This window comes from Sabethes cyaneus, chromosome 1 (assembly GCF_943734655.1).
Source record: "Sabethes cyaneus chromosome 1, idSabCyanKW18_F2, whole genome shotgun sequence".
NCBI classification, from domain to species: Eukaryota; Metazoa; Arthropoda; class Insecta; order Diptera; family Culicidae; genus Sabethes; species Sabethes cyaneus.
Genome location: NC_071353.1, coordinates 52046573 through 52073820, shown reverse-complemented (window position 1 = coordinate 52073820; position 27248 = coordinate 52046573). Strand labels below are relative to the sequence as shown.

At 38.5% G+C, this 27248-nt stretch overlaps 3 protein-coding genes across 5 annotated transcripts; 2 read left to right on the top strand and 1 right to left on the bottom strand.

The window, feature by feature from the left end:
• The first annotated feature begins 10756 nt into the window (after positions 1-10756).
• On the top strand, positions 10757-12252 carry LOC128742364 (ferrochelatase, mitochondrial). The gene is made up of 3 exons (XM_053838705.1): positions 10757-10922; positions 10989-11157; positions 11221-12252. The coding sequence occupies exons 1-3, from the start codon at positions 10895-10897 to the stop codon at positions 12179-12181; spliced, it is 1158 nt and encodes a 385-aa protein (XP_053694680.1). The 5' UTR covers positions 10757-10894; the 3' UTR covers positions 12182-12252.
• Positions 12253-12767: 515 nt separating this feature from the next.
• LOC128736713 (regulator of G-protein signaling 7-like) lies at positions 12768-18231 on the top strand. 2 transcript variants are annotated; one of them, XM_053831303.1, is made up of 6 exons: positions 12768-12865; positions 13404-14400; positions 14459-14572; positions 14637-14762; positions 14824-15115; positions 16815-18231. In XM_053831303.1, exons 2-6 carry the CDS (start codon positions 13496-13498, stop codon positions 16872-16874), a joined length of 1497 nt encoding a protein of 498 aa, XP_053687278.1. In that variant the 5' UTR covers positions 12768-12865; positions 13404-13495; the 3' UTR covers positions 16875-18231. The 2 variants fall into 2 exon arrangements, with proteins under 2 accessions (XP_053687278.1, XP_053687207.1); XM_053831232.1 differs by lacking the exon at positions 12768-12865 and adding an exon at positions 13163-13333.
• LOC128736874 (DNA repair protein XRCC3) lies at positions 17735-26164 on the bottom strand. 2 transcript variants are annotated; one of them, XM_053831489.1, is made up of 6 exons: positions 25975-26164; positions 25759-25890; positions 25550-25696; positions 19211-19485; positions 18786-19126; positions 17735-18717 (listed from the first exon to the last, which is right to left on the bottom strand). In XM_053831489.1, the coding sequence occupies exons 4-6, from the start codon at positions 19254-19256 to the stop codon at positions 18289-18291; spliced, it is 816 nt and encodes a 271-aa protein (XP_053687464.1). In that variant the 5' UTR covers positions 19257-19485; positions 25550-25696; positions 25759-25890; positions 25975-26164; the 3' UTR covers positions 17735-18288. The 2 variants fall into 2 exon arrangements, with proteins under 2 accessions (XP_053687464.1, XP_053687387.1); XM_053831412.1 differs by having other exon boundaries at positions 25550-25890.
• Between the last annotated feature and the right edge of the window lie 1084 nt (positions 26165-27248).

Sequence of the window (27248 nt, the reverse complement as noted above, 5' to 3'; positions counted from 1 at the left end):
ACTCTGCTCTAACAGGATCAGTCATGAGTTGGCACAACGGCATGTTTCAAATGAGAAACCAATATCTGACCATTGCTTTATGTATTTTGGTCATTTGGGTGTCTCCTTGAACGCTGCAACATTTCGCAATCTGAGATTTTCCGACTGGGAACTCTTTGAGGAGGAACTGGCGACGAAATTTCAAGGATTCGAACCGACGATTGAGTCATCGATCGACTTGGATGTGGCTGTAGATGTCACAACATCTTTTATGCGGAAGCTTTTGAAGTAGCCTGCCCGCTAAAAACTATTAAAACGACTAGAGGAACACCATGGTGGAACTCTCATCTCGTGGAACTAAAGAAACGGCGCAGGAGAGCCTGGAATAGACGTCGGAGGGATGGCATGGAGCCTTTCAAGCAGGCCCGGAAAGCCGATCTTCAGCACGCACGAGCTGGCAAAGGTTCTGCAGCAACGTTTTCAGTTTCGGCGAGGCAAGTCGACTTAACAAAATATTGTCAAAATCGAAAGATTATCAGGTTAATAACATTCGAAGTTCGAACGGCGAATACTGTTCGAATGACAATGAAATCCTGGAATGTCTCTTTTATAGTCACTTTCTAGGCTGTGTGGAACCTGAAGTTCGAAACGATCCAGAAATCGTTTTAGGTGGCTTAGACTCATGGGCTTGTGCTCGGAGACTTGTCACAACTGAAGCGATTGAGTGGGCCGTGAACAGCTTCTCTCCATACAAATCTCCTGAAACAGATGGAATATACCCTATTCTACTGCAGAAAGGCTTCAAATACTTCAAGCACATTCTGAGAAGGATGTTTGTGTGTAGTATTGCTACGAGGTACATCCCAACTCAATGGCGTGAAAGTTTATTTCTAAAGGTGGACGCGCGACATACGAGCAAGCAAAAAGTTTTAGACCAATCAGTCTAACGTCTTTCTTGCTTAAATCACTTAAGCGGGTTGTTGATCACCACCACATTCGCGAAACAAGCTTAGTAGAAGTTCCTATTCATTCAGCACAACATGCTTATCAAAGTGGCAAGTCTACAACCACTTTATTACATGATGTGGTGGATAAAATTGAGGTTGCTTTTTCACAAAAGGAATCTTGCTTAGGAACTTTTTTGGATATTGAAGGCGCGTTTGACAACGTATCTTTCGCTTCCATTTTGGAGGCTGCTCGTTATCATAATGTGCCTTCAATAATCATAAAGTGGATAGAACAAATGCTTAGTAACCGATTGCTTTTTTCGTCGTTACGGCAAGCAAGCATTTGGAAGCAAAGTGTTTGTGGATGTCCACAAGGTGGCGTTCTCTCGCCTCTTTTATGGAACCTTGTGGCGGATGGCCTACTGAGGAAACTCAATGGTTTAGGCTATCCGTCATATGGTTTTGCGGATGACTATCTCATCCTAGTAGTTGGAAAGTGCATAAGCACATTATTTGACTTAATGCAGCAGGTACTACGCGTCGTGGAAACGTGGTGCCGAGAAACCGCACTTTCGGTAAATCCGAACAAAACATCTATCGTCTTATTTTCAAGACGTAGAAATACCAATGGAGCTCGCGCTCTGCGCTTTTACGATTCGGATGTTGATGTTGTGAACGAGGTGAAGTACGTGGGGTTGATTCTCAACTCCAAGCTTGACTGGTCCACAAATATTGATTTCCGAATTAAAAAAGCGTGCATGGCCTTTGGGCAATGTAGACGAGCAATTGGCAACTCTTGGGAGCTTAAACCCAAATACATACACTGGTTATACACGGTCGTTGTCAGACCAATACTGGCGTATGGTTGTCTTGTATGGTGGCAGAGAGGGGAAGTTGTGACTGTCCAGACAAAGCTAAACCATCTTCAGAGGATGTGTTTAATGGCAATGTCTGGTGCATTTACTACAACTCCTACTGCCGCCCTAGAAGCTATTTTCAATATTAAACCTTTACACTTCCACCTGAAGCAAGAGGCACTAATATGTGCTTATCGGCTACACGCGATTGGCCTTTGGCAGTCTGCGGACGGTTCCACTGGTCATACTCGATTGTGGTCGCAAATTGTTGCCGAGGACAAGTTTGTCCTTGCTCCTAGCGATGTAACGCTCATGCGTACTTTCCCGCATAGGACTTTCTCAAGTGACTTTCCTCCTAGAGAGGAGTGGATGTCAGGCTACATGGAAAGGAAAATTTCCGACTATGTGGTCTGTTATACCGATGGTTCCTTGTACGAAGGTCGCGCGGGTGCTGGTGTTTACTGCCGTGAGCTGGAATTGAAGGAATCCTATTCGCTGGGTAGTTACGGCTCCGTTTTTCAAGCTGAAATCTTTGCAATTATGTGCGGAGCTCAGTTTGCACTTCAGAAAGAATTGATAGGCAAGATTATCTATTTCTGTTCTGACAGTCAAGCCGCTATAAAAGCCCTTTGTGCGGCTAATTCTAAATCTAAAACAGTCATCGCCTGCCACACCCAATTAGAAGAACTAAGCATTCTAAATGTTGTTCATCTGGTTTGGGTTCCTGGCCATTCTGGTATAACCGGAATTGAATGGGCTGATGAACTAGCAAGATCTGGAGCATAAAAGTCGGTTTTCGGACCGGAACCTGCTTTACCAATTGCGGCATGTTGGATAAAACAAAAGATTCGATCTTGGTTTTCATCTGAACATGTACGTTATTGGGAAAGTCTTGAAACTTGTCGTCAAACGAAAAGTTTCATTGTTAAGCCTTGTGAGAAGGTTGCGAAATTTCTTTTGCAACACTCAAAGGTAAATTGCAGTATTCTTGTCAGATCACTGACTGGTCACTGCAGACTAAATTATCATATGGCTACGATTCAGCGAGCTGAATCGTTTCATTGTAATTTATGTGAATCCGACTACGGTACACCATATCACCAGCGATGCCAGATCAGCGGTTTTCCCGCTAGATTTAGCGGGATTTCAAGCCGGATAGCGGTACTTAATAACCAAACAGCGGCTAGCGGGAATCTAGCGGTTTTCTTAAATAACTCAGCGGGATTTTAGCGGGATCTCGATTTTGCGATATTTGGTAGGCAAGAAGAGTGCTGACAGAGAGGTTGAGAGCAAAAAATTTCGTTTATTGACAGTCTAATGTCTGCTCATGCATTGGCAGATGGTTCAGTATATTCTGTTGATAAGAAAACTCCGTGTTTTTTGAATGGGATCATTTCTGACAAATACTCATTAGAACTTACAGAAGCAGAAGACTACCAAACCAATCCGTTTTGCGTATTCCTAATTTTTCCACAAACCAATTCGTTGCCAATGGCAAAATCCAACTGATTCATGAATTGCAAACAAAACAACACAAACAACTTATGTATCTATATACCGTGGATCCCCGTTTGTTTGACCGTTTTTAATCTGAACACTTTTTAATTTGAACCCCGTTGGTTTGCACGACGTGCAAATTAAAAATGGTTCAAATGTCATTCTCAATATGACATCATTTACTTATGCAGACAATGCACCTAAACACGATTTGTTTGTACTAATCTAGCGTGTTTAATCTGTTTCACAATGCGTTTTCATAACGATTATGGTAGGAATCTGATCAGAGAATGAAATATTCGCTGCTGCCAACTGATTCAAACCCCCAAAACAATAACAAAGAATAGGGCAGCCAGTTCACACAAGCTCCAGCATATATTTACGGTTACCAGTTGTTCAAATTAAAAGCTAACCCCGTTAGTTTGCATGAGGAATCGTTCAAACGAACGGGGGTCCACTGTACATCATAATTTGCTATCCAGCTTTTTGCGAGCCATAATGGCGCACGCGTTCGTAATATTTGAACAGCATTTTTGACATTTCCCTAGTACATCGCACGTTTTCTTTCCCTACATTCCTTTAGTTTTACCGTGAACGCGCGGAAAGCAAACGTGCGATGTATTAGGGAAATGTCAAAAATGCTGTCCAAATATTACGAACACGTCCGCCATTATGGCTCGTAAAAAGCTGGATATACCGCAGCATTTGTATGATAACAAAATCAAAACAAATCGGCTGATGAGCCGATAAAACCTAAGTCTAAAAGACAAATCGGTACATTTTTGCTAAAACAAAATATCAGCGAGAACAAAGAGCCGATGCGCTTTTCAGATATTTTTGAATTTTGGTTGCTTATAAAGATTGAAACATATCTTCTATTGTCACCGAAAACCATAACCATTTGCCAGCGTTGCTGAAATTTTACATGATTTTTATCATAGCTAGACACAGAAAGAGAATTTGTGCTAAAAGCTTCTTTCGAAATTTCCGCATGTGTTCTTAGACTCCTTAATCTTATAATTCTTGCGAAATGTCGTAGTAAACTGTTATTATATGAGGGATAACAAGATATTTCTTTTTCTGTTTCCTGAAGCTTCGTCAACATGAATGCAGCAAATTTGCATAATGTTCATTTAATTGCAACCTCTCAATTTCAGCAGATCATCTTGATTTCAAATGCAAGCCTTACTGAAATGAATATTTTTTAATTTTAATTCTGCACCAGAATCGAAAGAATAATATGACTTTTGATTCAGCGGAATTTCTAGTGGGAAATAGACTCTAGACAGCGGGATTTCAGCGGGAAATCAACCTCTGGGCAGCGGGAAAATGGGCAATCGACCTGGTAACACTGCATATCACGTAATTTGCAACTGTCCTGCAGTAGCACAATTGCGTCATAGGATCTTTGGATTCTACGTCTTAAATGAATCGGATTTTAGGAAACTAAAAAAGCTCTTATTTATCATGAGTATACCCCCCAGGGGGTGTAGTATTGATAAGTTAACTACCAAGGATTGCAGTATCCTCTCGGGGGTACAAAAATCTCTCGGTATGTAGGTGTTTGTGTTTGTCCAAATTTCTCATCCACCTCTTCCTATTCCTCCTGTTTTCCTTCCCGTCTTCATCAGGTAAATGAGGCAAGGCACAAATCTTCCACATGATTGTGAGGAACGTGCTGCTCGAGCCAAAGATGCTGATACCTGATACCTAAAGTGCGCCGAAGAGACCGAAACGATTTAAGCTAAAATAGCACTTTTAAGAGCGATTTCGCACTTATTGATTGGACAATTTTTCTTGCAATTAGCAATATTAGTCAGTTTTCACATACATGGTTTAAATGACGCAAAAATTATGCCCTCAGTGTGTTCATGAACAAAAGTTTGTTGTTATAGAATGTTTCGAACAATAATACAGCCTGAATTCGTTAATTGGGCCACGATTGCACTCCAGCTAATTCGCTAATTGGGCCGACTGAAACTTCCATACAATTTTGACATTCAAGTTGTCACATAGCCCAATTAGCGAACACCCAATTAACGAACCGCCCAGTTAACGAACTACCAATTAACGAAACTTTGTATTTTTATTGCCGTAGGACTTCGTCTTACCGCAGGTTGCCAAAAACTTACTTGCACCGGCTGTTGGCGGACTTTTCAAGCATAAAATGATTGCTATCGTTGATTAATAATATTTACTCAATTTCTAACGCATTCACATTCAATTTTTTCATATCAAAAAAGGGCCTCAATTTTGGCATGGTTTCGATTTTGGCAACATAGGCGACACGCATTTCTCGCGTAACTTTTCAAAAGGACCTAAGTAACAATGAGAGATTCTCTTCGTACCTCTTCTCTTTCACCTCCCACGCTAATGCAAATGCACTTTAAAATATCCGCTTTGCACGAATCGGTCAGTTTGTTATAATGCATTCATGTCGCCACAATAATCAGAAGAGAGTGAGGCCAAAGAGAGTCTCTCAATGTTACTTAGGTCCTTTTGAAAAGTTACGCGAGATTTGTTGCCAAATTCGAAATCCAACTGTACTACGCGTACTTGTATAATTGTAATGCGATCCCAATTAACCGCGTTATACAAATATCTATAGCGACTGTATATCTACTATATCTACTGTCAAAAAATCTACTATATCTACTGTATATAAAAGTGAGCATGAGTATGTTTGTATGTTCCGCCATAACTCCAGAAAGCCTTAACAGTTAAGGCATTCTGGAGTTACTGTTCTCCATCAAACTTGACACACATGTTCCTTGACATAAGGGAATCAGCACTGGGGGATTGACAAAAGGGAAGCCAGTCCCTAATAGGAGGGGAAGCCATAACTCCAAAACGCCTTGAACGTTCATCAAAATTGGCACGCATGTTTCTTGACTTAAGGGAATGAACACTGGGGAGTTGACAAAAAGTGGGGGTCCCTAATAGGGAGAGGGGTGGTGGCATAAGTCCGAAACCGACAAGTGGGAAGCACGGAACGTGACTATGAATGCTTGTTCCGTCATAACTCCGGAACGAATGGACATTTTTATTAAACTTACAAGGGGGAGGACGGTTCAAAAGAGGTGCGTTCCTTTGGCATTTGGAACGATAGTAATTGTACAAGTGGCTGAATTTTTGAAAGGCCACATTATTCCCCATGTGGCCTATAACAAGAGAGTTTCAAAAACGTAAAAAAGGCTTTGTCTTGATTTAAAGGGTTACCATGAGGAAGATAGATTCACAAGTGACTGAGAAGCAAAGGGGCCCCGAGCAAGATCGAGTAATCAGCTGGTTATGATTATGTTTCTATCCAGCTTTTTACGAGCCATAATGGCGGACGTGTTCGTAATACACTCAAGTCGCTTTTTACGCGAAGGATACGTCCCGCGTAAATCAAAACTGCATAAAAACCGCGTAAATTCCAAAGTTCGCGTAAAAAAACCGCGTAAATTCCGAAGTTCGCGTAAAAAAACCGCGTAAATTTCGAAATTCGCGTAAAAAAAACCGCGTAAATTCAAAAATTTGCGTAAAAAAAACAAAATTTTGCGTAAAAAAAACTTTGTGGATTTCAACACTACGCGAAAAAATAGACGTTTTGGGCACATCCGCGTAAATTCCGAAAATCGCGTTAAAAACCGCGTAAATTCCGAAATTCGCGTAAAAAAACCGTGTTAATTCCGAAATTCGCGTAAAAATAGTCGCGTAAAAAAACCGCGTAAAACGCGACTTCAGTGTATTTGAACAACATTTTTGACATTTCCCTAATACATCGCACGTTTTCTTTCCGCGCGTCTACGGTAAAACTAAAGAAACGTGCGGAAAGAAAACGTGCGATGTATTAGGGAAATATCAAAAATGTCGTTTAAATATTAAGAACACGTACGCCATTATGGCTCAGAAAAAGCTGGATATATCCAGCTTTTTACGAGTCATAATGGCGGACGTGTTCGTAATATTTGAATAGCATTTTTGACATTTTCCTAATACATCGCAAGTTTTCTTTCCACGCGTTCACGGTAAAACTAAATGAACGTGCGGAAAGAAAACGTGCGATGTATTAGGGAAATGTCAAAATTGCTATTCAAATATTACGAACACGTCCGCCATTATGGCTCGTAAAAAGCTGGATATTCTTTAAGCATAAAATGTGATGACCCAGTGTTACCCAAGCAACCAGAAGTTCAAATATTACTTGACACGCGAACTCGAAAGTTCACAATTAGTTCAAATTCAGTTCAGTGGAACTTTATTGCTGATTAGTAGTGTATATCAAGTATCCAGCTTTTACGAGCCATAATGGCGGACATGTTCGTAATATTTGAACAGCATTTTTGACAATTCCCTAATACATCGCACGTTTTCTTTCCGTACATTCCTTTAATTTCACCGTGAACGCGCGAAAAGAAAACGTGCGATGTATTAGAGAAATGTTATTTTAAAAATGTTATTTTAAATATATCCACATTCTAAGAAAACATTCAACCACAGACTAACAGACAAAACACTCGCGATAATTCCATCGTCCTATCAAAAACCACTCATTTTTCAAAAAAGCATGTTTCGCAACACGGCCACACCGCGGCGCGCGAGTGTTGCTTTGAGTTTTCAGTATAAAACCATTCAAATGTACAAAACCCTACAGCATACAACCCTGCAAATGCAAGGTACTCCGCAACATGCATAATAGAGGGTGCTAGTGTGCAAGCAAAATGTGCAGGACGATGGTTTTTAAAGGATTTTCTTCTAAGTGTCATGTCAGCTCGTCAGTGATTCAACTATGACCTATAACCCAAAGACATTAAATAAGTGCAATGACAGAAGTAATTAAAGAAAATCACTTAAAATCATATCTTTAAAGTACACAAAAACAACATCAATGAATGGGAGGGTCCATCAGGGTACTTGTTTGAAGCAGTGTGCTTAAGGAGAATGAAGTGGTCAACTTCCTAAGGTTAACCTTGGCCCGGCTAACAACACATTGTGGATAATGAGCGGGCCCTTCTCCCCACCTATTAAGGCCATTCTGCATTGGGGGGGCTTACTCAATAATTGACTCATGTGATCTAGTTTCTGGAAGGAGATTCTTGAATACCCTTGGTACGTGCAAGTTGCTTGCCGACCGATTCCGTTTTGGCCCTTCATACAGGAGCTGGTAAACGTGACCAATCGTTATGTTTGTACGATTTCCCTTGCTATGCTGTAGACCCACCATTGCTATGAACAGTTGTTCTGCTAAGATAGGTGGTAGTTCCCATACATACAGACATACATACAGAAAAGTTATCCATATTTAATCGCTACTTACCGCCCAGTTAGCTTAGCCCAGTGCAAAACGCTACAAAAACTTATCGTTTTTCACTCAAACGTGTGTTTTTTACCGGGGTATAATTGGGGGAAAACAAAAACAAACGTGCAGGCTTGGCATACACTTTTCGCTTTGATTTTGCTCTTTTGATTACTGCTCCTCAGCCAAGCAGAATTTGAAAAAGTGGTGTATGGGGCATATGTAGAGCTAGTAATTATCTATAATATTGCTGAAGAAAGTGAAGTTTTATCTTTAGTATTTACGGCGCTGTAGCGCAGCAATGCCGTTGGTAGCCAAAAGAGCGCTCTTTTTGCTACCAAGAGGGTAGCAGCCTTAGAGCGTCATAAATACAAAACGCACAGTAACGCTTACTTCAGCAATATTGTAGATAATAACAAATTCTACAAACGCCCCATACATCACTTTTTCAAATTTTGCTTGGCTGAGATGCAGTAATCAAAAAACATAATCGAAGCGAAAAGTATATGCCAAGCCTGCAAACATGTAAAATCAATGTAAAGTCTAACAACAGCAACAACAAATCGCGCGTCGATGTGTGCGTGCGGCAAACGTCAGCAAACTCAATAATCGGTGGTAAAATCGAGCTTTATTAACATTTTTCCTTAACTGTCTGAAAAATAGTAAAACCTGTTGTTTTGTCACAGCTGTGATTATGTTCCATGTAACATCTGACCTTTGAGCAAAAACAGGTCGATTAGATTTTTTTTCCAATCTTTCTTTGTTTCTCAGGGTCCAAGTTGATATCTTAAACCGGGCCTTGAACCCGGGCCTTCTCTAGAACCGAATGAAAGTGCGTTGCGTTTTCGCAACGCAGGGAGGAAATGGGTTAACAAATTTACCAGGTGTCGGGTTCGACTCGAGTTCGGGTTTGGTCGAAAAATAATATTCGGGTTCGGGCCTAACGAAAAAAATAAAACCGGATCCGGGTCGAGAAACCAGACCATCTCCACATTCAGTTCGGGTAAAAGTATTATTTAAACATAATAAAAAAAAGCATTACTTTAATGATATTTAGTATGACTCAGATATCAGCTACACTGGACTGGTCGCTTTTCAGACGGTTTAGTTTTTCAGATATAGATCGAGCTTAGACCTAAAGTTATATACAGCCAGAATTTATTAGTTGGATCATTCCAGGTAACCAATAAGCATTACCAATGCTATTCATATGCAAGCCAATAAGCATTTAAATCACTTTAATTGCTACTTAAATGCTATTTTGGCGAAATATACGGCTATTTAACTGCTAACCTTCTTATAGTGCTGACAATTACCAGGTGGTTACCGCCAAAAAGATTTAAAATAGAATTTTGTATAGCAATTTACAACAGTTACGCAGCCAAAAGCTAATGTACAGCAACGTGATGTATAAAATGCCAGATATGCTAATATAAGCCATTGATTTACAGCTTGTGGTAATGCTTATTGGTTACCTGGGATGTCATAAATATGGCCTAACGAGTGATTGGGTCGACTGGCAGAAGACTAGAATTGTCTGTTATCACAAATTGTTGGTTTATAAACCCATTACAAAAAAGTTTCGTGACTCGGAATAGTTGTCTTTAAAAGCAAACTCTTTTATGTCTGCTACCTTTAAACTAAGATGCTAGTGCTTTAAGCTAAAAACTAGCTTTTGGCTATTAGATACCGTTATAACATAATGAAACAAGATCCAAGCATTTCAAAATAATTTTTCATGTAAATTTTTCGTTTCGCTTTTTACATGGTTTCATAGAAAACTCCATGTATCTATACTACAATACCTATAATGAAATTTGCCGGAATTTCAAATGATTTCATCAAAAGAAGAAAGAATGCATGTCGTCTACGTGGCCAAAATATATACGTTACCCTTGACGTCACCCTACCGGTGAAGTTTGACGTAAGATCAATTTCAGCAATCTCTGATTAAAAAATATCGATTTTTTGTTGCGGTGCCCAATACTTCCTAATGTTGAATGCAACTTGCACAACTTGCATAGAGTTTTTATGCTCCATAATATTCTCACGATTCTCACTATTTTCTCACCGCCTTTCATTCTCATTACTCTCTACAGTTTCTATGTTGCCCAAACACTAACACTGCGATCTGCGAATACAGACCGCAAAATAATGAAAAATAAGTGAATGTCGGTGCTAAAGGCAAAGAAGAAACACTTGTAAAGATAGTTGAAATTTTATTGATACACGAATTAGCCGCTTTTCCATTAGATTACAAGTATATCATTGTCATCTTCGATTGGAATATTTCTTTTAGCTTTTGCTGAGCGGATGGTCACTAGTATTTAACAATGTTTAGACACATTTTTCTTTCTAGAGGTAAGTATTTTTCATTTTGGAACGAACTTGAAGGTTTTTAGTTTCATTGCGTTTAATAACATTTAGCCACGTCTACTAAGGCAAGATGTTTCGGTACACAGGCTGTAACATATGCAAAGCCACGTACGGCTATCGTTATGCTTAACATGGGAGGACCTCAAAACACGGACCAAGTTCACGACTATTTACATAGGATTATGACCGACAGAGATATGATCCAATTGCCAGTACAAAGGTAATGCTCTTCTAATAACCCTGCTGTTAAATATATATATATTTTTTTTTCCTAACAATTCAGTAAGCTCGGTCCATGGATCGCTAAGCGTCGCACACCGGAAGTGCAGAAAAAATACTCCGAAATTGGTGGGGGTTCACCTATCCTGAAATGGACAAACCTGCAGGGAGAATTACTGTGCAAGCAACTGGATAAGCTATCACCGGAAACCGCCCCGCATAAACATTACGTCGCCTTTCGCTACGTAACTCCACTAACGGAGGAAGCTTTACAACGAGTTGAGCAGGACCAACCGGACCGAGTAGTGCTGTTTTCTCAGTACCCTCAATATAGCTGCGCTACATCAGGATCAAGTTTCAATGCTATTTTTACACATTACAAAACAAATAAGAATGGCCTCTCAAATTCCAAGTGGAGTATCATAGATCGTTGGGGAACCCACCCGTTATTAGCGCAAACATTTGCCGATAACATTCGTCAGGAGCTAGCGAAATTTCCCGAAGAAAAGCGAAAAGACGTTATTCTGCTCTTTTCGGCACATTCACTACCGCTGAAGGCGGTCAACCGTGGGGATTCATATCCTTCGGAAATAGGATCTACGGTTCAGAATGTTATGGAAGCCTTAAATTACTGCAATCCGTACTGCTTGGTGTGGCAGTCAAAAGTTGGTCCCCTGCCATGGTTAGAACCCTTTACGGAGGATGCCATCAAAGGCTATGTGAAACAGGGCAAGAAAAATTTTATTCTAGTGCCGATTGCTTTCGTAAACGAACACATCGAAACGCTACACGAGCTTGACATTGAGTACTGCCAAGAACTAGCCCACGAGGTTGGTGCTGAGAAGATTGGTCGAGCGGCCGCTCCAAACGATCATCCGTTGTTTATCGATGCGCTGGCCGACGTAGTTCACACTCATTTACGAAACGGACTTAAGGTAAATCCTAAGTTTTTACTGCGCTGTCCTGCTTGTGTAAACGGCAAGTGCTCTACAAGTAAGCAGTGGTTCCGGGAGTTGTGTAACTAGGACAACGGTACTTTATCTGGTGAAGGATAGCATGATTCCTTATGTATTTTCCGTGATATATATTTCATAGAACAGTGATTTGAAATGGTTGTTGCTTGTCCGAAAAGTCCGCTCTGAATTATGTATAGTGAAACGTCTAGCCCAAACATTCCTATTTCTCATTAAGCATGGAACTTTTTCCCAAGTTTCGTACATAAGTCTCTAAGGCCACTTTACAGTATTTGATGAAATTCACCGGAAGCCAGGATGTAGACTGTATATAATACAGTGTTCGTGATATAGTACCTAAAGCAAACCTAAAGAGACTTGTTTCTAGCAATGCTGATGGATTCATACGCCCTTTTCGATTTTATTCCATCGCTCTTGAGAAGCAGCTGATGTCGATCGAGTGAATGAGAATGAAAACAGAGCGAAATGCAGTACTATTGAGTACTGATAGTGAAGAGAATCATCCTCATTTCGTCAGCATCATATACTGCTTGAACGGAAAGTACACTGGCCCGACTTTTTCACAAATTAATTGCTATCCATCAAGTTGCGCCAGGACTGTTGTTAAACGTGCACACATTTGATTTTATCAGTTCCAAATCAAGCTAAATAAGCATTTTTGGTATACTGGAGAGAACTATTTACAGGCACATCGTAATGTGAGAATACTTCTTGTCGGTTGGAGAGTGATCCAGGGTAAGCTGAATGTTAATTCTCGTTGAATCTTGTAAATTGTATCAAAAAAGTTGTTTTATTCCTATTGCCTTTGAATTTTCTATTTTTTTGGTAGAGCCGTACCATGTAGCTAAGAGAATTGTAAACCAAAAAGTGACAATTGCTCTTACCCCGTTATACCCTTGTGTTATATTGCAGCTTCAGCTGCTCTCGCGGTGTTCACATAGCGTAGCTAGCTGCTGTCTAAAATCTCTATCTTCGCCTGACCTCACCCTCGTCCTTATAGCATAGCATAGTGACAGATTGCGAAAAATCAATTTTACGCAGGCCTCAGGACAGGATCACACATTTTTTCGAGGTCGGTTTAGAATGTGAAAATAATTTCTTACTGGAAGTGCATTCCTTTTGCCTTGATTCGGTTGTAAATTTAACGGTTCAATTGAGATCATGGAAAAGCGTTTGAACTTGAGGCGTAATTTGTTTTAGAATGTGAGATGTCTTTAGAATAAGAAAATTGAAACGCAGTGAAATAATAGATTTTTGCATACTATTCTTGTAGCTTCTCTAACATCGTATCAAATACCAGCAGCTCGACGAACTGTTGAAACGGTGTAACTATTGGGTGGACCTTTCCGCAGCTCAGACAAAAGGATGGTCACGACGAAGTCTGCGGATACAGAGAAAGAACGGCTTACAAAGAAAATGTGTTCAAACAACGGTATGAGTGGAAGTGGATCTGGAGGTGGCGGTTCCGGACCGTTGGTTAGTTTTAGTGCTGGAACCACTCACCACACGGCACACAGCCAGGACGCCCCTAACATACTGGTCTACAAAAAGATGGAATCCATCATTGAGAAAATGCAAGCGGAAGGGACAGGGGTATCGGTTCGCACGGTGAAAGCCTTTATGAGTAAGGTCCCTTCGGTGTTCACGGGAGCCGATCTTGTTACTTGGATAATGCAGAACCTAACGGTGGATGATGTGACGGAAGCTTTGCATCTGGCTCACCTTCTTGCGTCTCATGGTTATCTTTTTCCAATCGACGACCATCAACTCACCGTAAAAAATGATGGGACATTCTACCGCTTTCAAACACCATATTTCTGGCCCTCTAACTTTTGGGAACCGGAAAATACTGACTATGCCATTTATCTCTGTAAACGTACTATGCAAAATAAAACTCGGCTTGAGCTGGCAGATTACGAGGCGGAAAATTTGGCGAAATTGCAAAAAATGTTTTCTCGGAAATGGGAATTTATATTCATGCAAGCTGAAGCGCAGAGCAAGGTGGACAAAAAGCGAGACAAACTAGAGCGCAAAGTACTTGATTCGCAGGAGCGAGCCTTCTGGGATGTACATCGTCCCATGCCCGGCTGTGTCAACACAACCGAAATGGACATCAAGAAGGCCTACCGGCGAGGTGCCTCGAGTTTGGGATCAGGATCCGCTGGTACTGCAGCCAATAGCAATCCGACTGAGACGATGAACAAGACAATCAATTTACTAAAGCAACGACTGGAACGGCGGACGATTAAGGTATCTAAGGTGGCCGAAACGTAAGTTACTTTATCATGTTTCAACAATACTGTTGGTATTAATATAAGTCGTTTATAGTTATGTATCCTACTTTGAACAATACAGCGAGTTTGATTATTTTTTGGCTGCGCCTGAGTATCCCAATCCATGGCAATCAGACAGCACTGAACTGTGGGACTCCGAAAAGCAAGGGTACGTTTAAATCTGCTGGTTCTATGGCGCATAATTTGGAAAATTTAATCTTTTTTACTTATAGCAAAGACATCCCCATGAAAAGAGTTAAACGCTGGGGATTTAGTTTACGAGAACTTCTAAATGATCCGGTTGGACGTGAACAATTTACTAAATTTCTTGATAAAGAGTTCAGTGGTGAAAATTTAAAGTATACATTGATCTAGTGAAACCTAAAACATCTTTGTAACCTTTTTCTGCTTTTTCAACAGGTTTTGGGAAGCAATTCAGGATATGAAAGCTCAACCGCAGTCGAAAATTAAGGACGCAGCGAACGCCATCTGGAACGAGTATCTAGCCCCGGACGCGGCCTGTCCTGTCAACATAGACTCCAAGTCGCTAGAGATCGCTCGTGAGGCCATCAGCGGCGGCACGGGAAGCCAGAGTCGCTGGTGTTTCGACGTGGCTGCCGATCATGTGTTTTATCTGATGAAATCTGACTCGTACTCGCGATATCTGCGCTCCGATATGTACAAGGAATACCTTAATGGCTCCAAAAAGAAGGTAAAATCTATACCGAACCTATTTGGGGTGAAGATCAATTACTAGAATTTGTCATGAATTTTTTTTTCAATTTTTATAAAAGGTAGAATTAACAGTTCATATTTGTTGCTAGAGTAGGTATCAGTATCGTTTGAGGAACGAGTATTTGACATAATCGTAACGTTTCTCTCTGGTTGAATCGTTTGCGTGGTCGATCTGCTTAAACTGAGCTGCATTTGTTTGGTTTCAGTTATTACAACTCTGGGGTTTGCAAGGATTTCATACATTATTTTCATGGGAATCTTAAGAACTGGGATATTTTAGTGATTCGTCTCCTTTTTCCGAGACAAAATTGTAATAACTATCGTGATTATGCCAACCTAGATGGCAACTGGTCAAACTTTAGCATACTTCTCAAAACGGCTGTCATAGGAAGTTTGACCCCTAAGAAATAAAAACTACATCAGTACTAACGTAGACTGCGATTATCGTTATGAAAACGGTCACTTTCTAATACCGTTCTTTCTCGACTGGTTCGGAAGATTTTTTAATTAATCACTTCAGCCATACATTTTGAAGAATTATATGAACCATTTGTTTACTGCGATTTGAATTCTATTTTTTAAAAAAGGACCAGAATACCCAGTCTTGTTAGAAAATGTGTGTGCCGAAACATAAATCTACTAATCTAATCTAATCCAATGTCATACTAACGTAGCCAATGCTTGAATGCAGTGCCGAAACATAAAGCTCCTATCATATGCCTCTTCTGCTCAATTTTGCTAAATTTTACTGATAGTAAATTGGCAAAAAACTCTGGAATCTGAAAAAACCTCTTGAATTTCGATATCAGCTCTTCGGAAGCTGGGTATGTTAACTAAAGAAAACATTTGACCCAAAAATGAAATGTACGACATCATTTTGAGAAATTTGTACGGTGTATTCAAATATATTGAACACGGTGTAGATTGATTCGTTATTTATATCGTAACACTTAATTTATGACATATGTTTATGTCAAAGCTCATTAGGTACCTATTTTTATTAATTGTTATAGTTTACAGCTACTATCTAAATACCACCGTTATTGACAAGTCAGAATCTTATTTAGATGCAATTTCATAATATTCGAAAAAAATCTTTTAAAAGTTCAGAAAAACATTAAAAAAAATTTGTTGGTTCGCTTCCTATTGAAAAATAGCTGAAAACAAATTAAAACATGGAACAACTTGTACTGTTTTTATTATTACATTTCGAAGTCGTTATACTTATGTATTTTGAGGGATTCAGAAAATATATTATTTGGAGTTGGAATCGGAATTTGTTTCAAAAAGTATTATATTATCATTTCAAAGTTCTCATTCAACGAGCTTCAAAACACGTCAAAACACATTAATCATTAAGGTATTTTAGATTGCTTTTTGCCATAGCTCAGCGTTGCTATTTGTTTTTTCGCAATATTTCGCTGTGTGAATATCTATATAACACAACATTCAACCATTCATGACATTTTGCATGATATTTGTATTACTAATGCCATTATCCGTTTGTGTTTTCGTAGCTCTATAGTAAACTTTGGTAGAATAGTAAGTAGTAAATTATAGTGTTGTTAGAACACCTCTAAAAGCATTTGAGGAATATGAATAACCAATTCAAGCAGCATTGTGTACAACTCTGTGCTAATAATTGAACTTGTTTTGATCATTCCAAATGACCGCAGACATCTGTACGAGGACTTCGCATATTTTCCGGGAGAAAAGAAACACCTGTGATAAATTAAATCGATTGCAAAAAAAAGCACGAAGACCATCCCCAAAAAATCAAAACAAGAAATCAACCAAAGATTTGCTGACATAAAAGAACACGGCGAAATCCATTAAAGCGAAAAAAATCTTTACCAGCTGGTTTAAAATTAACCGTTTTAGAGCAGGCCAATATAGATAGCGTTGAAACTTAGCAGTTAATGTGCATAGGGAAATATACCGTACCTATCCAAGTGCAACAGAAAGCTAACAGTAACCAAGTTTCTATGACTGTCAGAATAGTGATGCATTGTACCAGTTTAGCAGCTTGGTAGATATAGAGCAGTGAAATATCAAGTTATCATCACAGTTAGCATGCGACACGTTACAAGTACATAACTTTGTAGAACTTGAAACTAACAGCCAAGGAAAACATGTTGAATAGTCAACAGCGGCAACCCACCATTACTCAAACCAATAGTGAGATTTTAACGTTTGAACAATTTTTGAAAACAGAAACCATGACAGAAAACATATATATTAACAGTTCGAATTTCCTCTTAAGAAAGAGTCCTATCCAAATGTTTCGCCAAAGGAAAACAATATTGTTCCCACTGTAATAGTATAGCCCTATCTAGTTTCCAACATTCCAACGAACACAATCAAATAATCAACCCCCAACAAGACAAAATCTTACGGTAACTTTTTCAAAATTAAGTGCAAATCTTTTTGAGCTTAAGACTCGACGCCCGTGCTGATCCCGAAATTTGGTTAGATTCGATCCAACAATCTACCTAATAAGACTTGTGACCGTTGTCAACAAAATAATGATAAATCGGATTTATTGTTCTTTTGCTCACCATTATATTTAACTACAACCTTAATATTTATTATTTCTAGATCAAACGCACAACATCTTCAAGCACGATTCGCTTTTTTTGTTCATTCTAGCATGTAAAACAAAAAAAACATTACCTATTGCTTAATATTTCTCTTATATAATGTTACTTTATTCAAAACTAATAATCAAAACCGATTTGTCAGAAAGTTTAACAACGTCTTAATAAAAAGGGGAAAAGTGGCTCGGAAATTTAAAAATTATACCATATTTCGTAACATATGCGACATCAAATGCCGATCTAGAAGAAAATATATTTATTACTTTATCAGTAGTCACTACCGACATTTGCGAGAAAACTATTACAGCTTGTTTCCTATCGTTTTATACAGACAAAGCGCGCAAACTTATATTTGTGATATTTTGTGATTTCATCCTAAATGGAAGAATATGGAAATTTGTTGCATAGGGGTATAACATAGGTAATTATCATAATGTATTTACTATATTAGGAACAAAAATAAACAATCAGTCATAGAGTAGTGTAACAAATACGGTGGAATACGTGTAAAATTCTATATTTTAAATGTAAACTTGAAATGATGTAATTGCATTTACCTGACTTCCGTTTTCTCCGAAATACCCCTTTCCGTGATAGCGAAATAGCACTCACCCTGTGGTACCGAAGGACTGAACAGCAGTCGACAGGTTCGCTGGGCTGCTGCTCCGTTTATGCGACTAATTTGCAACCGTGTGTGAACCAGACTAGCCCAGGATAGTCCAAGGGCCGGAACGATTTTTTCGTCATCCAATGAGAAATCGTCGATTACCGAGCGCACTTGATTGGTGCAGACAACTCCAAAATCAAACCGTTCCTGTAGTGCGTGTAATGCACGCACGACACGGCGGAATGAATGAGCACGTTCAATGTAGTTTTGCTCTTCGGCATAGACAGCAGTAATAGAGTCGATTACAAGCAACCTTATAGGATTGTTCTCTAACAGAACGGAGAGTCGTTCACTAATGCACAGTTCGAGAGAAACCTGTTACGAAATAATTGTTATAATAATTTCATGAAGGATGCACCTACGAACCAAAAAGATGCACTTACCGGATTGTGCAAGTGTTCAACGAAAATATTATCTGTCAAATTGGATTCCTTGCAGTTGGTTTTATCCGAGTTCTGTCTCATTGCCTGCTCCATCTGAACTATTCGCCTAGATGGAAATGTGTGCTCTGTACTAATATATACAACACCCTTTGGAGGTAACGAAAACAGTTGAGCCGCTAACGATAGATGTAGTGCAAGCTGTGTTTTACCGGATCCGGCTTCGCCTGCTATTTCAACAATACCACGTGAGCTTAATCCACCGCCAGTCAGACGATCGAGACAGCTCACTCCGAAACGAATCCGTTGCCAGCGTTGTTCATCGATTACCAACGATTGCTTAGCTGAAAGTTCAACATTCTCAGATCAATATGTACCGCTTTCTCGGACGCTGCTAGGTTATATATACTTTGATAAACAAAACTCACCGGTCAGTATGTCGGCTGATGCTCCTGATTCTGAGTTTGATTCCATGGTTCCATTAGTCCCATTGTTAAAGACCGGCAAATCTGCGGAATACTCCAACGTGAACGACTTTCCTCATCAGTTACTGAATTTTGAACCAATTTTGGTATCGACCAAAATCCCCATCTACAAGCCCTTTGTTATGATGTGATGATCCTTATCAAAGTAAATTGATATATACCAGGTATGTGACCATCGAGGGTTGCATTAGTGTGTGTAGAAAGAAGAAGAAATAGTTCTGAAATATGGTGGAACTTGCATGAAAATTAAAACTAAATTAATTGTAATTAATGAATGCAGCTATATTATTCCAGAGAAATATTTGAACATTTACAATGAAATGTAAGGAATATATTTTTAAGTCATTTGCACTTGTAGCCTTCTTTAATTCTGGCTTTAGTTTTCAAAAGGTCGCATAATGCATGTAAAAGGGTTGATTATGCGACCTTCTGAAAACTAAAGCCAGAATTATGCGTAAAAAATTTGAGAACATGGGTGACTAACTATTTCGATGTACAATTGAAAAATGAATTAATGTTTCTAATACTTCACGATCAATACGGTATACGGTTGCTTAAATTAAAACACGTTCCGTCCAACATTTTGCTTGCATGATGCTCTTGAATATCTGCCTCTGATGTCTTCTTTAAAAAAAATAGTTTTATTCGAATAGATGCTTGTGCTACTGCTTGAAAATCCTTAAGTTGAAGTCACTATTCCAAGATGATACCTTTTTATCATAAATTTGCACGCTCACGTTGTTTGATATATATGCTCTTGTCTCAACACTACGTAGAAAACCATAAAAAGTAATCTTAGATTGCTACAAAACAGTCTTAGATGATAATTAACACTTTAAAAGCTTACCAGAAATCAGACGAAAAATATCGCGGGCGGATTACAATGTTGCTCATGTTGCTTATTGAACAATCATGTCCGAGCATTTTAAAGAATTTCTTTTTTGTTTTACTACTTGTAGGAAAGCGATATAAGGACATTTCTTTGAGATATCTTGATACCGCTTTGACGAAAAAATTTCCGCTTGCAATTTGGAATGTTGTACTTCATTGTATTCATGAAAATACATACTAGAAATAATGTTCTAAGCATAAACATAAAAGCTGTAAGAAAAAAAAGACAAATCTTGCGTATCCAACGATTTTTTTAAAAAATTAACTAATTTTCCATACAAAATGCTCGAAATCTCAGAACTAGTGTAGATGTGTTAGTGCAAAGTGTATATGACAGCTCGCATTGTCATATACCTGGTATATATCAATTTACTTTGGATCCTTATTTGGCATCCATATTGCTACACGGTTATAAATATTAACGCACAAACAACAGTATCCAGCTTTTTACGAGCCATAATGGCGTACATGTTCGTAATATTTGAACAGCATTTTTGACAATTCCTAATATACATCGCACATTTTCTTTCCGTACATTCCTTTAATTTTACCGTGAACGCGCGGAAAGAAAACGTGCGATGTATTATGATTGCAGTCACTGCAATGCAGTGTAACCGTTTTTTCTGACGTTTCGGTCCGAATGACGGCTAACGCTTTATTCAAGGGAAATACTAATTGCCGGCGATTACATACCCTTGTGCAAAACCTTATGGCGGACGTGTTCGTTATATTTGAACAGCATTTTTGACATTTCTCTAATACATCGTACGTTTTCTTTCCGCGTAGAACTAACGTTTTCTTTCACGGTAAAACTAAAGAAATGTACGGAAAGAAAACGTGCGATGTATTAGAGAAATGTCAAAAATGCTGTTCAAATATTACGAACGCGTGCGCCATTATGGCTCGCAAAAAGCTGGATATGTTCTTATATGGCGTGAAACATAACTTTTTCGTTCAGATATAATTTTGTATATCTCAGTTGCAATCGAGATATACAAACCAAATGGTTTACTGGGCTTATACTTTTGAATTATGACTTCCATAACAAATCAATTATTATTATTTTTCTTGAAACCAATAATGCACGGAACATTCAAAGCATACCGCAAAACCATAACGACTTATTTACATAGGTTTTAACATTTTATGTAATAATGAATATTAAACGTAAATAAAACAAACATGCTTCTTATATGTACATCGCTATAACTTCCATTTATTTTCATTATCCAGCTTTTTACGAGCCATAATGGCGCACGTGTTCGTAATATTTGAACAGCATTTTTGACATTTCCCTAATACATCGCACGTTTTCTTTCCGCACATTCCTTTAGTTTTACCGTGAACGCACGGAAAGAAAACGTGCGATGTATTAGGGAAATGTCAAAAATGCTGTTCAAATATTACGAACACGTCCGCCATTATGGCTCGTAAAAAGCTGGATAGAACACATGTTAATGGTTCATTTTATCCAGCTTTTTACGAGCTATAATGGCGGACGTGTTCGTAAAATTTGAACAGCATTTTTGACATTTCCCTAATACATCGCACGTTTTCTTTCCGCGCGTTCACGGTAAAACTATAGGAATGTACGGAAAGAAAACGTGCGATGTATTAGAGAAATGCCAAAAATGCTGTTCAAATATTACGAACACGTCCGCCATTATGGCTCGTAAAAAGCTGGATAGAATGCATTTGGTAAACAAATCACCGTTATTTCTTTTATTCAAATAATAATCATTTGCCATAAAACATATATTTTAATTGCCTATGCCCAGATAACACAAAATCGTAATAGAAAGTTCACATTAAATCGTTTTCATGTCAATTTCACATTGGAATTGTATAATGATTAGAGTATGTCAAATCGAAGTGAACAATAAGTTGTTTTGCAGTCGTGCGTGTTTTCATATACAATTCATGACTGTGAATTATAAAGCAGGATAGACAATTGCAATATTTGATTATATCTATATCATATATTCAGGAATATTTAGTTGCGTGTTATAAAAACTGCGCAAAATAAAATTACAAATAGTTGTCAAAATTTTCGCACGTATATCGCCTCCACTTTGGTACATATATGTTCTTATATGGCGTGAAATATAACTTTTTCGTTCAGATATGATTTCGTATACCTCAGTTACAATCGAGATATACAAACCAAATGGTTTACTGGGTATATGGCGTGAAATATAACTTTTTCGTTCAGATATGATTTCGTATACCTCAGTTACAATCGAGATATACAAACCAAATGGTTTACTGGGTTTTTCGTTCAGATATGATTTCGTATATCTCAGTTGCAATCGAGATATACAAACCAAATGGTTTACTGGGTGGTAATAAACAGCATTTTACATGAAATCACAGAGTTTAATTGACGAAACTTATAACTGTTATTAGCAAATCATTACAAATCTGTGCAATAGTTTAAAACTCATTGATCTTATGTGTGGCATCTATGGAATGTGTTATCATCACTATTCCAATTCATTTAGTACCACTTCCATTGAAATTTATCGCCACATATTTTCATGGGGTTACCGAAAATGTTGCTGCAAAGTAAAACGCTTCTCGCCCTCGTCGAATCGGATTGTTAACAGTCCGTAACAAAACATTTCTGTTCTTTTAATCTGTTGGTAATTTGATTTTAATAATTTTTTTGGAGTAATTTTCTTTAAAATTCATTTTAGGTTCATAGTGCTTTGGGATTTTCCGGGGTATAAAATGGGGAAGGCAAATGAGGAGCGTCCAATATAGCTCTAGCTATCCCAAGCCCCTACCTAGCGCCTCCACGTGGCCATACCCGGTAATGCTCTATTGAGTAGCCAAGCTAGGAGGTGCGATACTATGTGGTTCCCGGCTGCCTGATCTCATAATCGAGGTTTTGGGCAGACGGTGGAGCCACACGATCTGGTAAGCATAATATAAGTTATTTTAATTATTTTTTTCGTTTTAGCTTATGAAGCATTTACTGCTTTATAGTGAAAACTGTGGCCAATGCGAGTGTTAATACTGCACATGGATATTGGAACCAGAAGAAAAATTAAATTAATTATTAGAAGCATTTATGGAAACTAAAAGGACGCAACTCTATTCCATTCGAAGGACTGCTGGTGAGATTGTTCTATTTTTACCCATATATACCACATTTCATAAATAAACTAGAATCGGGAAGAGGGAGGGACCATCAGAGCACTTGTTTGAAGCGGTGGGCCTAGGGAGAGTGAAACAGTCAACTTTCTAGGGTTAATCTTGGCCCGATTAACAACACATCGTGGATAATGAGCGGACTCTTCTCCCCACCTGCTGCATTAAGACGGTTTATTCAACGATTGACTCAGGTGACTTAGCCCTTGGAAGGAGATTCTCTAGGTCCCTGGTACGTGAAAGTGATGTTGCTTATCGACCAATTCCCTTTTGGCCCTTCATACAAGAGTTGGGAAGCATGACCAATCGTTGAATATGTTCAACTCTTTTTGACATGATAGGCTCATTGCTATGAACGGATGTTCTGCTAAGGCAGGTGGTAGTACCATATATTCATATTCATATAGTGCTTTGGGATTTTCCGTTTTGCTTAGTATAGACTAGCCAAATCCGTGGGAGAAAAACATCCGGACAAGATGTGTGATCAGATCAGGAATTCTCAGGAATGCTTGCCGGTAACCGTGGTGCTAACACACCGGATGAATAAAAAACTTTCCGAAGTGGACCGTGGCGGAGACTTCTGATGGGCCCAACCGGATTCGAAGACCCAGGTCACCTCGGAGTACGTGTTTGAATCAAGTGGGTGCATCTCACAGCGAATGCATCATGTCATTGCAGCACAGCGAACAACCCACCCAGATAACACAAAATCGTAATAGAAAGTTCACATTAAATCGTTTTCATGTCAATTTCACATTGGAATTGTATAATGATTAGAGTATGTCAAATCGAAGTGAACAATAAGTTGTTTTGCAGTCGTGCGTGTTTTCATATACAATTCATGACTGTGAATTATAAAGCAGGATAGACAATTGCAATATTTGATTATATCTATATCATATATTCAGGAATATTTAGTTGCGTGTTATAAAAACTGCGCAAAATAAAATTACAAATAGTTGTCAAAATTTTCGCACGTATATCGCCTCCACTTTGGTACATATATGTTCTTATATGGCGTGAAATATAACTTTTTCGTTCAGATATGATTTCGTATACCTCAGTTACAATCGAGATATACAAACCAAATGGTTTACTGGGCAGTAAACCATTTGGTTTGTATATCTCGATTGCAACTGAGATATACGAAATCATATCTGAACGAAAAAGTTATATTTCACGCCATATAAGAACATATATGTACCAAAGTGGAGGCGATATACGTGCGAAAGCCTTGACAATTATTTGTAATTCTTTTTTGCGTAGTTTTTATAACACGCAACTAAATACCGTGGACCCCCGTTCGTTTGACCATTTTTAATCTGAACACTTTTTAATTTGAACCCCGTTGGTTTGCACGACGTGCAAATTAAAAATGGTTCAAATGTCATTCTCAACATGACATCATTTATTTATGCAGACAATACACATAAACACGATTTGTTTGTACTGACCTAGAGTGTTTAATCGGTTTCACATTTCGTTTTCCTAATGATTAAGATAGAAATCCGATCGGAAATTGCAATATTCGCACTTGCAACTGCCAACTAACACAAACCACCAAAACAATAACAAAGAGCAGGGCGGCCAGTTCACACAGGTTTCAGCATATTTCGGGTTACCAGTTGTTCGAATTAAAAAGTAACCCCGTTAGTTTGCATGAGGAATCGTTCAAACGAACGGGGGTCCACTGTACTCCTGAATATATGATTAAGATATAATCAAATATTGCAATCGTCTATACTGCTTTATAATTCACAGTCATGAATTGTATATGAAGGCACGCACGACTGCAAAACAAGTTATTGTTCACTTCGATTTGACATACTCTAATTATTATGCAATTCCAATGGGAAATTGACATGAAAACGATTTATTATGAACTTTCTATTACGATTTTCTGTTATCTGGGAAGGTCACCCTCGAGGATCTACGCAGCAACATCGTGAACAAAGTATCTGGATTCGAACACGACCGTATCTTATACATCAATCGGTTCGGGTCCAGCATTGGTGGACCACAGGATGACGCTGACCTAACTGGTCGAAGGTCATTGCTGACAACCTCCCAGTAAACCATTTGGTTTATATATCTCGAATGCAACTGAGATATACGAAATCATATCTGAACGAAAAAGTTATATTTCACTAATGCACAGTTCGAGAGAAACCTGTTACGAAATAATTGTTATAATAATTTCATGAAGGATGCACCTACGAACCAAAAAGATGCACTTACCGGATTGTGCAAGTGTTCAACGAAAATATTATCTGTCAAATTGGATTCCTTGCAGTTGGTTTTATCCGAGTTCTGTCTCATTGCCTGCTCCATCTGAACTATTCGCCTAGATGGAAATGTGTGCTCTGTACTAATATATACAACACCCTTTGGAGGTAACGAAAACAGTTGAGCCGCTAACGATAGATGTAGTGCAAGCTGTGTTTTACCGGATCCGGCTTCGCCTGCTATTTCAACAATACCACGTGAGCTTAATCCACCGCCAGTCAGACGATCGAGACAGCTCACTCCGAAACGAATCCGTTGCCAGCGTTGTTCATCGATTACCAACGATTGCTTAGCTGAAAGTTCAACATTCTCAGATCAATATGTACCGCTTTCTCGGACGCTGCTAGGTTATATATACTTTGATAAACAAAACTCACCGGTCAGTATGTCGGCTGATGCTCCTGACTCTGAGTTTGATTCCATGGTTCCATTAGTCCCATTGTTAAAGACCGGCAAATCTGCGGAATACTCCAACGTGAACGACTTTCCTCATCAGTTACTGAATTTTGAACCAATTTTGGTATCGACCAAAATCCCCATCTACAAGCCCTTTGTTATGATGTGATGATCCTTATCAAAGTAAATTGATATATACCAGGTATGTGACCATCGAGGGTTGCATTAGTGTGTGTAGAAAGAAGAAGAAATAGTTCTGAAATATGGTGGAACTTGCATGAAAATTAAAACTAAATTAATTGTAATTAATGAATGCAGCTATATTATTCCAGAGAAATATTTGAACATTTACAATGAAATGTAAGGAATATATTTTTAAGTCATTTGCACTTGTAGCCTTCTTTAATTCTGGCTTTAGTTTTCAAAAGGTCGCATAATGCATGTAAAAGGGTTGATTATGCGACCTTCTGAAAACTAAAGCCAGAATTATGCGTAAAAAATTTGAGAACATGGGTGACTAACTATTTCGATGTACAATTGAAAAATGAATTAATGTTTCTAATACTTCACGATCAATACGGTATACGGTTGCTTAAATTAAAACACGTTCCGTCCAACATTTTGCTTGCATGATGCTCTTGAATATCTGCCTCTGATGTCTTCTTTAAAAAAAATAGTTTTATTCGAATAGATGCTTGTGCTACTGCTTGAAAATCCTTAAGTTGAAGTCACTATTCCAAGATGATACCTTTTTATCATAAATTTGCACGCTCACGTTGTTTGATATATATGCTCTTGTCTCAACACTACGTAGAAAACCATAAAAAGTAATCTTAGATTGCTACAAAACAGTCTTAGATGATAATTAACACTTTAAAAGCTTACCAGAAATCAGACGAAAAATATCGCGGGCGGATTACAATGTTGCTCATGTTGCTTATTGAACAATCATGTCCGAGCATTTTAAAGAATTTCTTTTTTGTTTTACTACTTGTAGGAAAGCGATATAAGGACATTTCTTTGAGATATCTTGATACCGCTTTGACGAAAAAATTTCCGCTTGCAATTTGGAATGTTGTACTTCATTGTATTCATGAAAATACATACTAGAAATAATGTTCTAAGCATAAACATAAAAGCTGTAAGAAAAAAAAGACAAATCTTGCGTATCCAACGATTTTTTTAAAAAATTAACTAATTTTCCATACAAAATGCTCGAAATCTCAGAACTAGTGTAGATGTGTTAGTGCAAAGT

Coding starts and splice junctions, on each gene's coding strand:
- LOC128742364 (XM_053838705.1), top strand. CDS start 10,895: ATGTTTAGACACATTTTTCTTTCTAGAG. Junction 10,923..10,988: donor ACACATTTTTCTTTCTAGAG/GTAAGTATTTTT, acceptor AATAACATTTAG/CCACGTCTACTAAGGCAAGA. Junction 11,158..11,220: donor ATCCAATTGCCAGTACAAAG/GTAATGCTCTTC, acceptor CTAACAATTCAG/TAAGCTCGGTCCATGGATCG.
- LOC128736713 (XM_053831303.1), top strand. CDS start 13,496: ATGGTCACGACGAAGTCTGCGGATACAGAGAAAGAACGGCTTACAAAG. Junction 14,763..14,823: donor TTCAGTGGTGAAAATTTAAA/GTATACATTGAT, acceptor CTTTTTCAACAG/GTTTTGGGAAGCAATTCAGG. Junction 15,116..16,814: donor TTAATGGCTCCAAAAAGAAG/GTAAAATCTATA, acceptor AAATGACCGCAG/ACATCTGTACGAGGACTTCG.
- LOC128736874 (XM_053831412.1), bottom strand. CDS start 19,256: ATGGAATCAAACTCAGAATCAGGAGCATCAGCCGACATACTGACCG. Junction 19,127..19,210: donor ATCAGCCGACATACTGACCG/GTGAGTTTTGTT, acceptor TTGAACTTTCAG/CTAAGCAATCGTTGGTAATC. Junction 18,718..18,785: donor TTGAACACTTGCACAATCCG/GTAAGTGCATCT, acceptor ATTTCGTAACAG/GTTTCTCTCGAACTGTGCAT.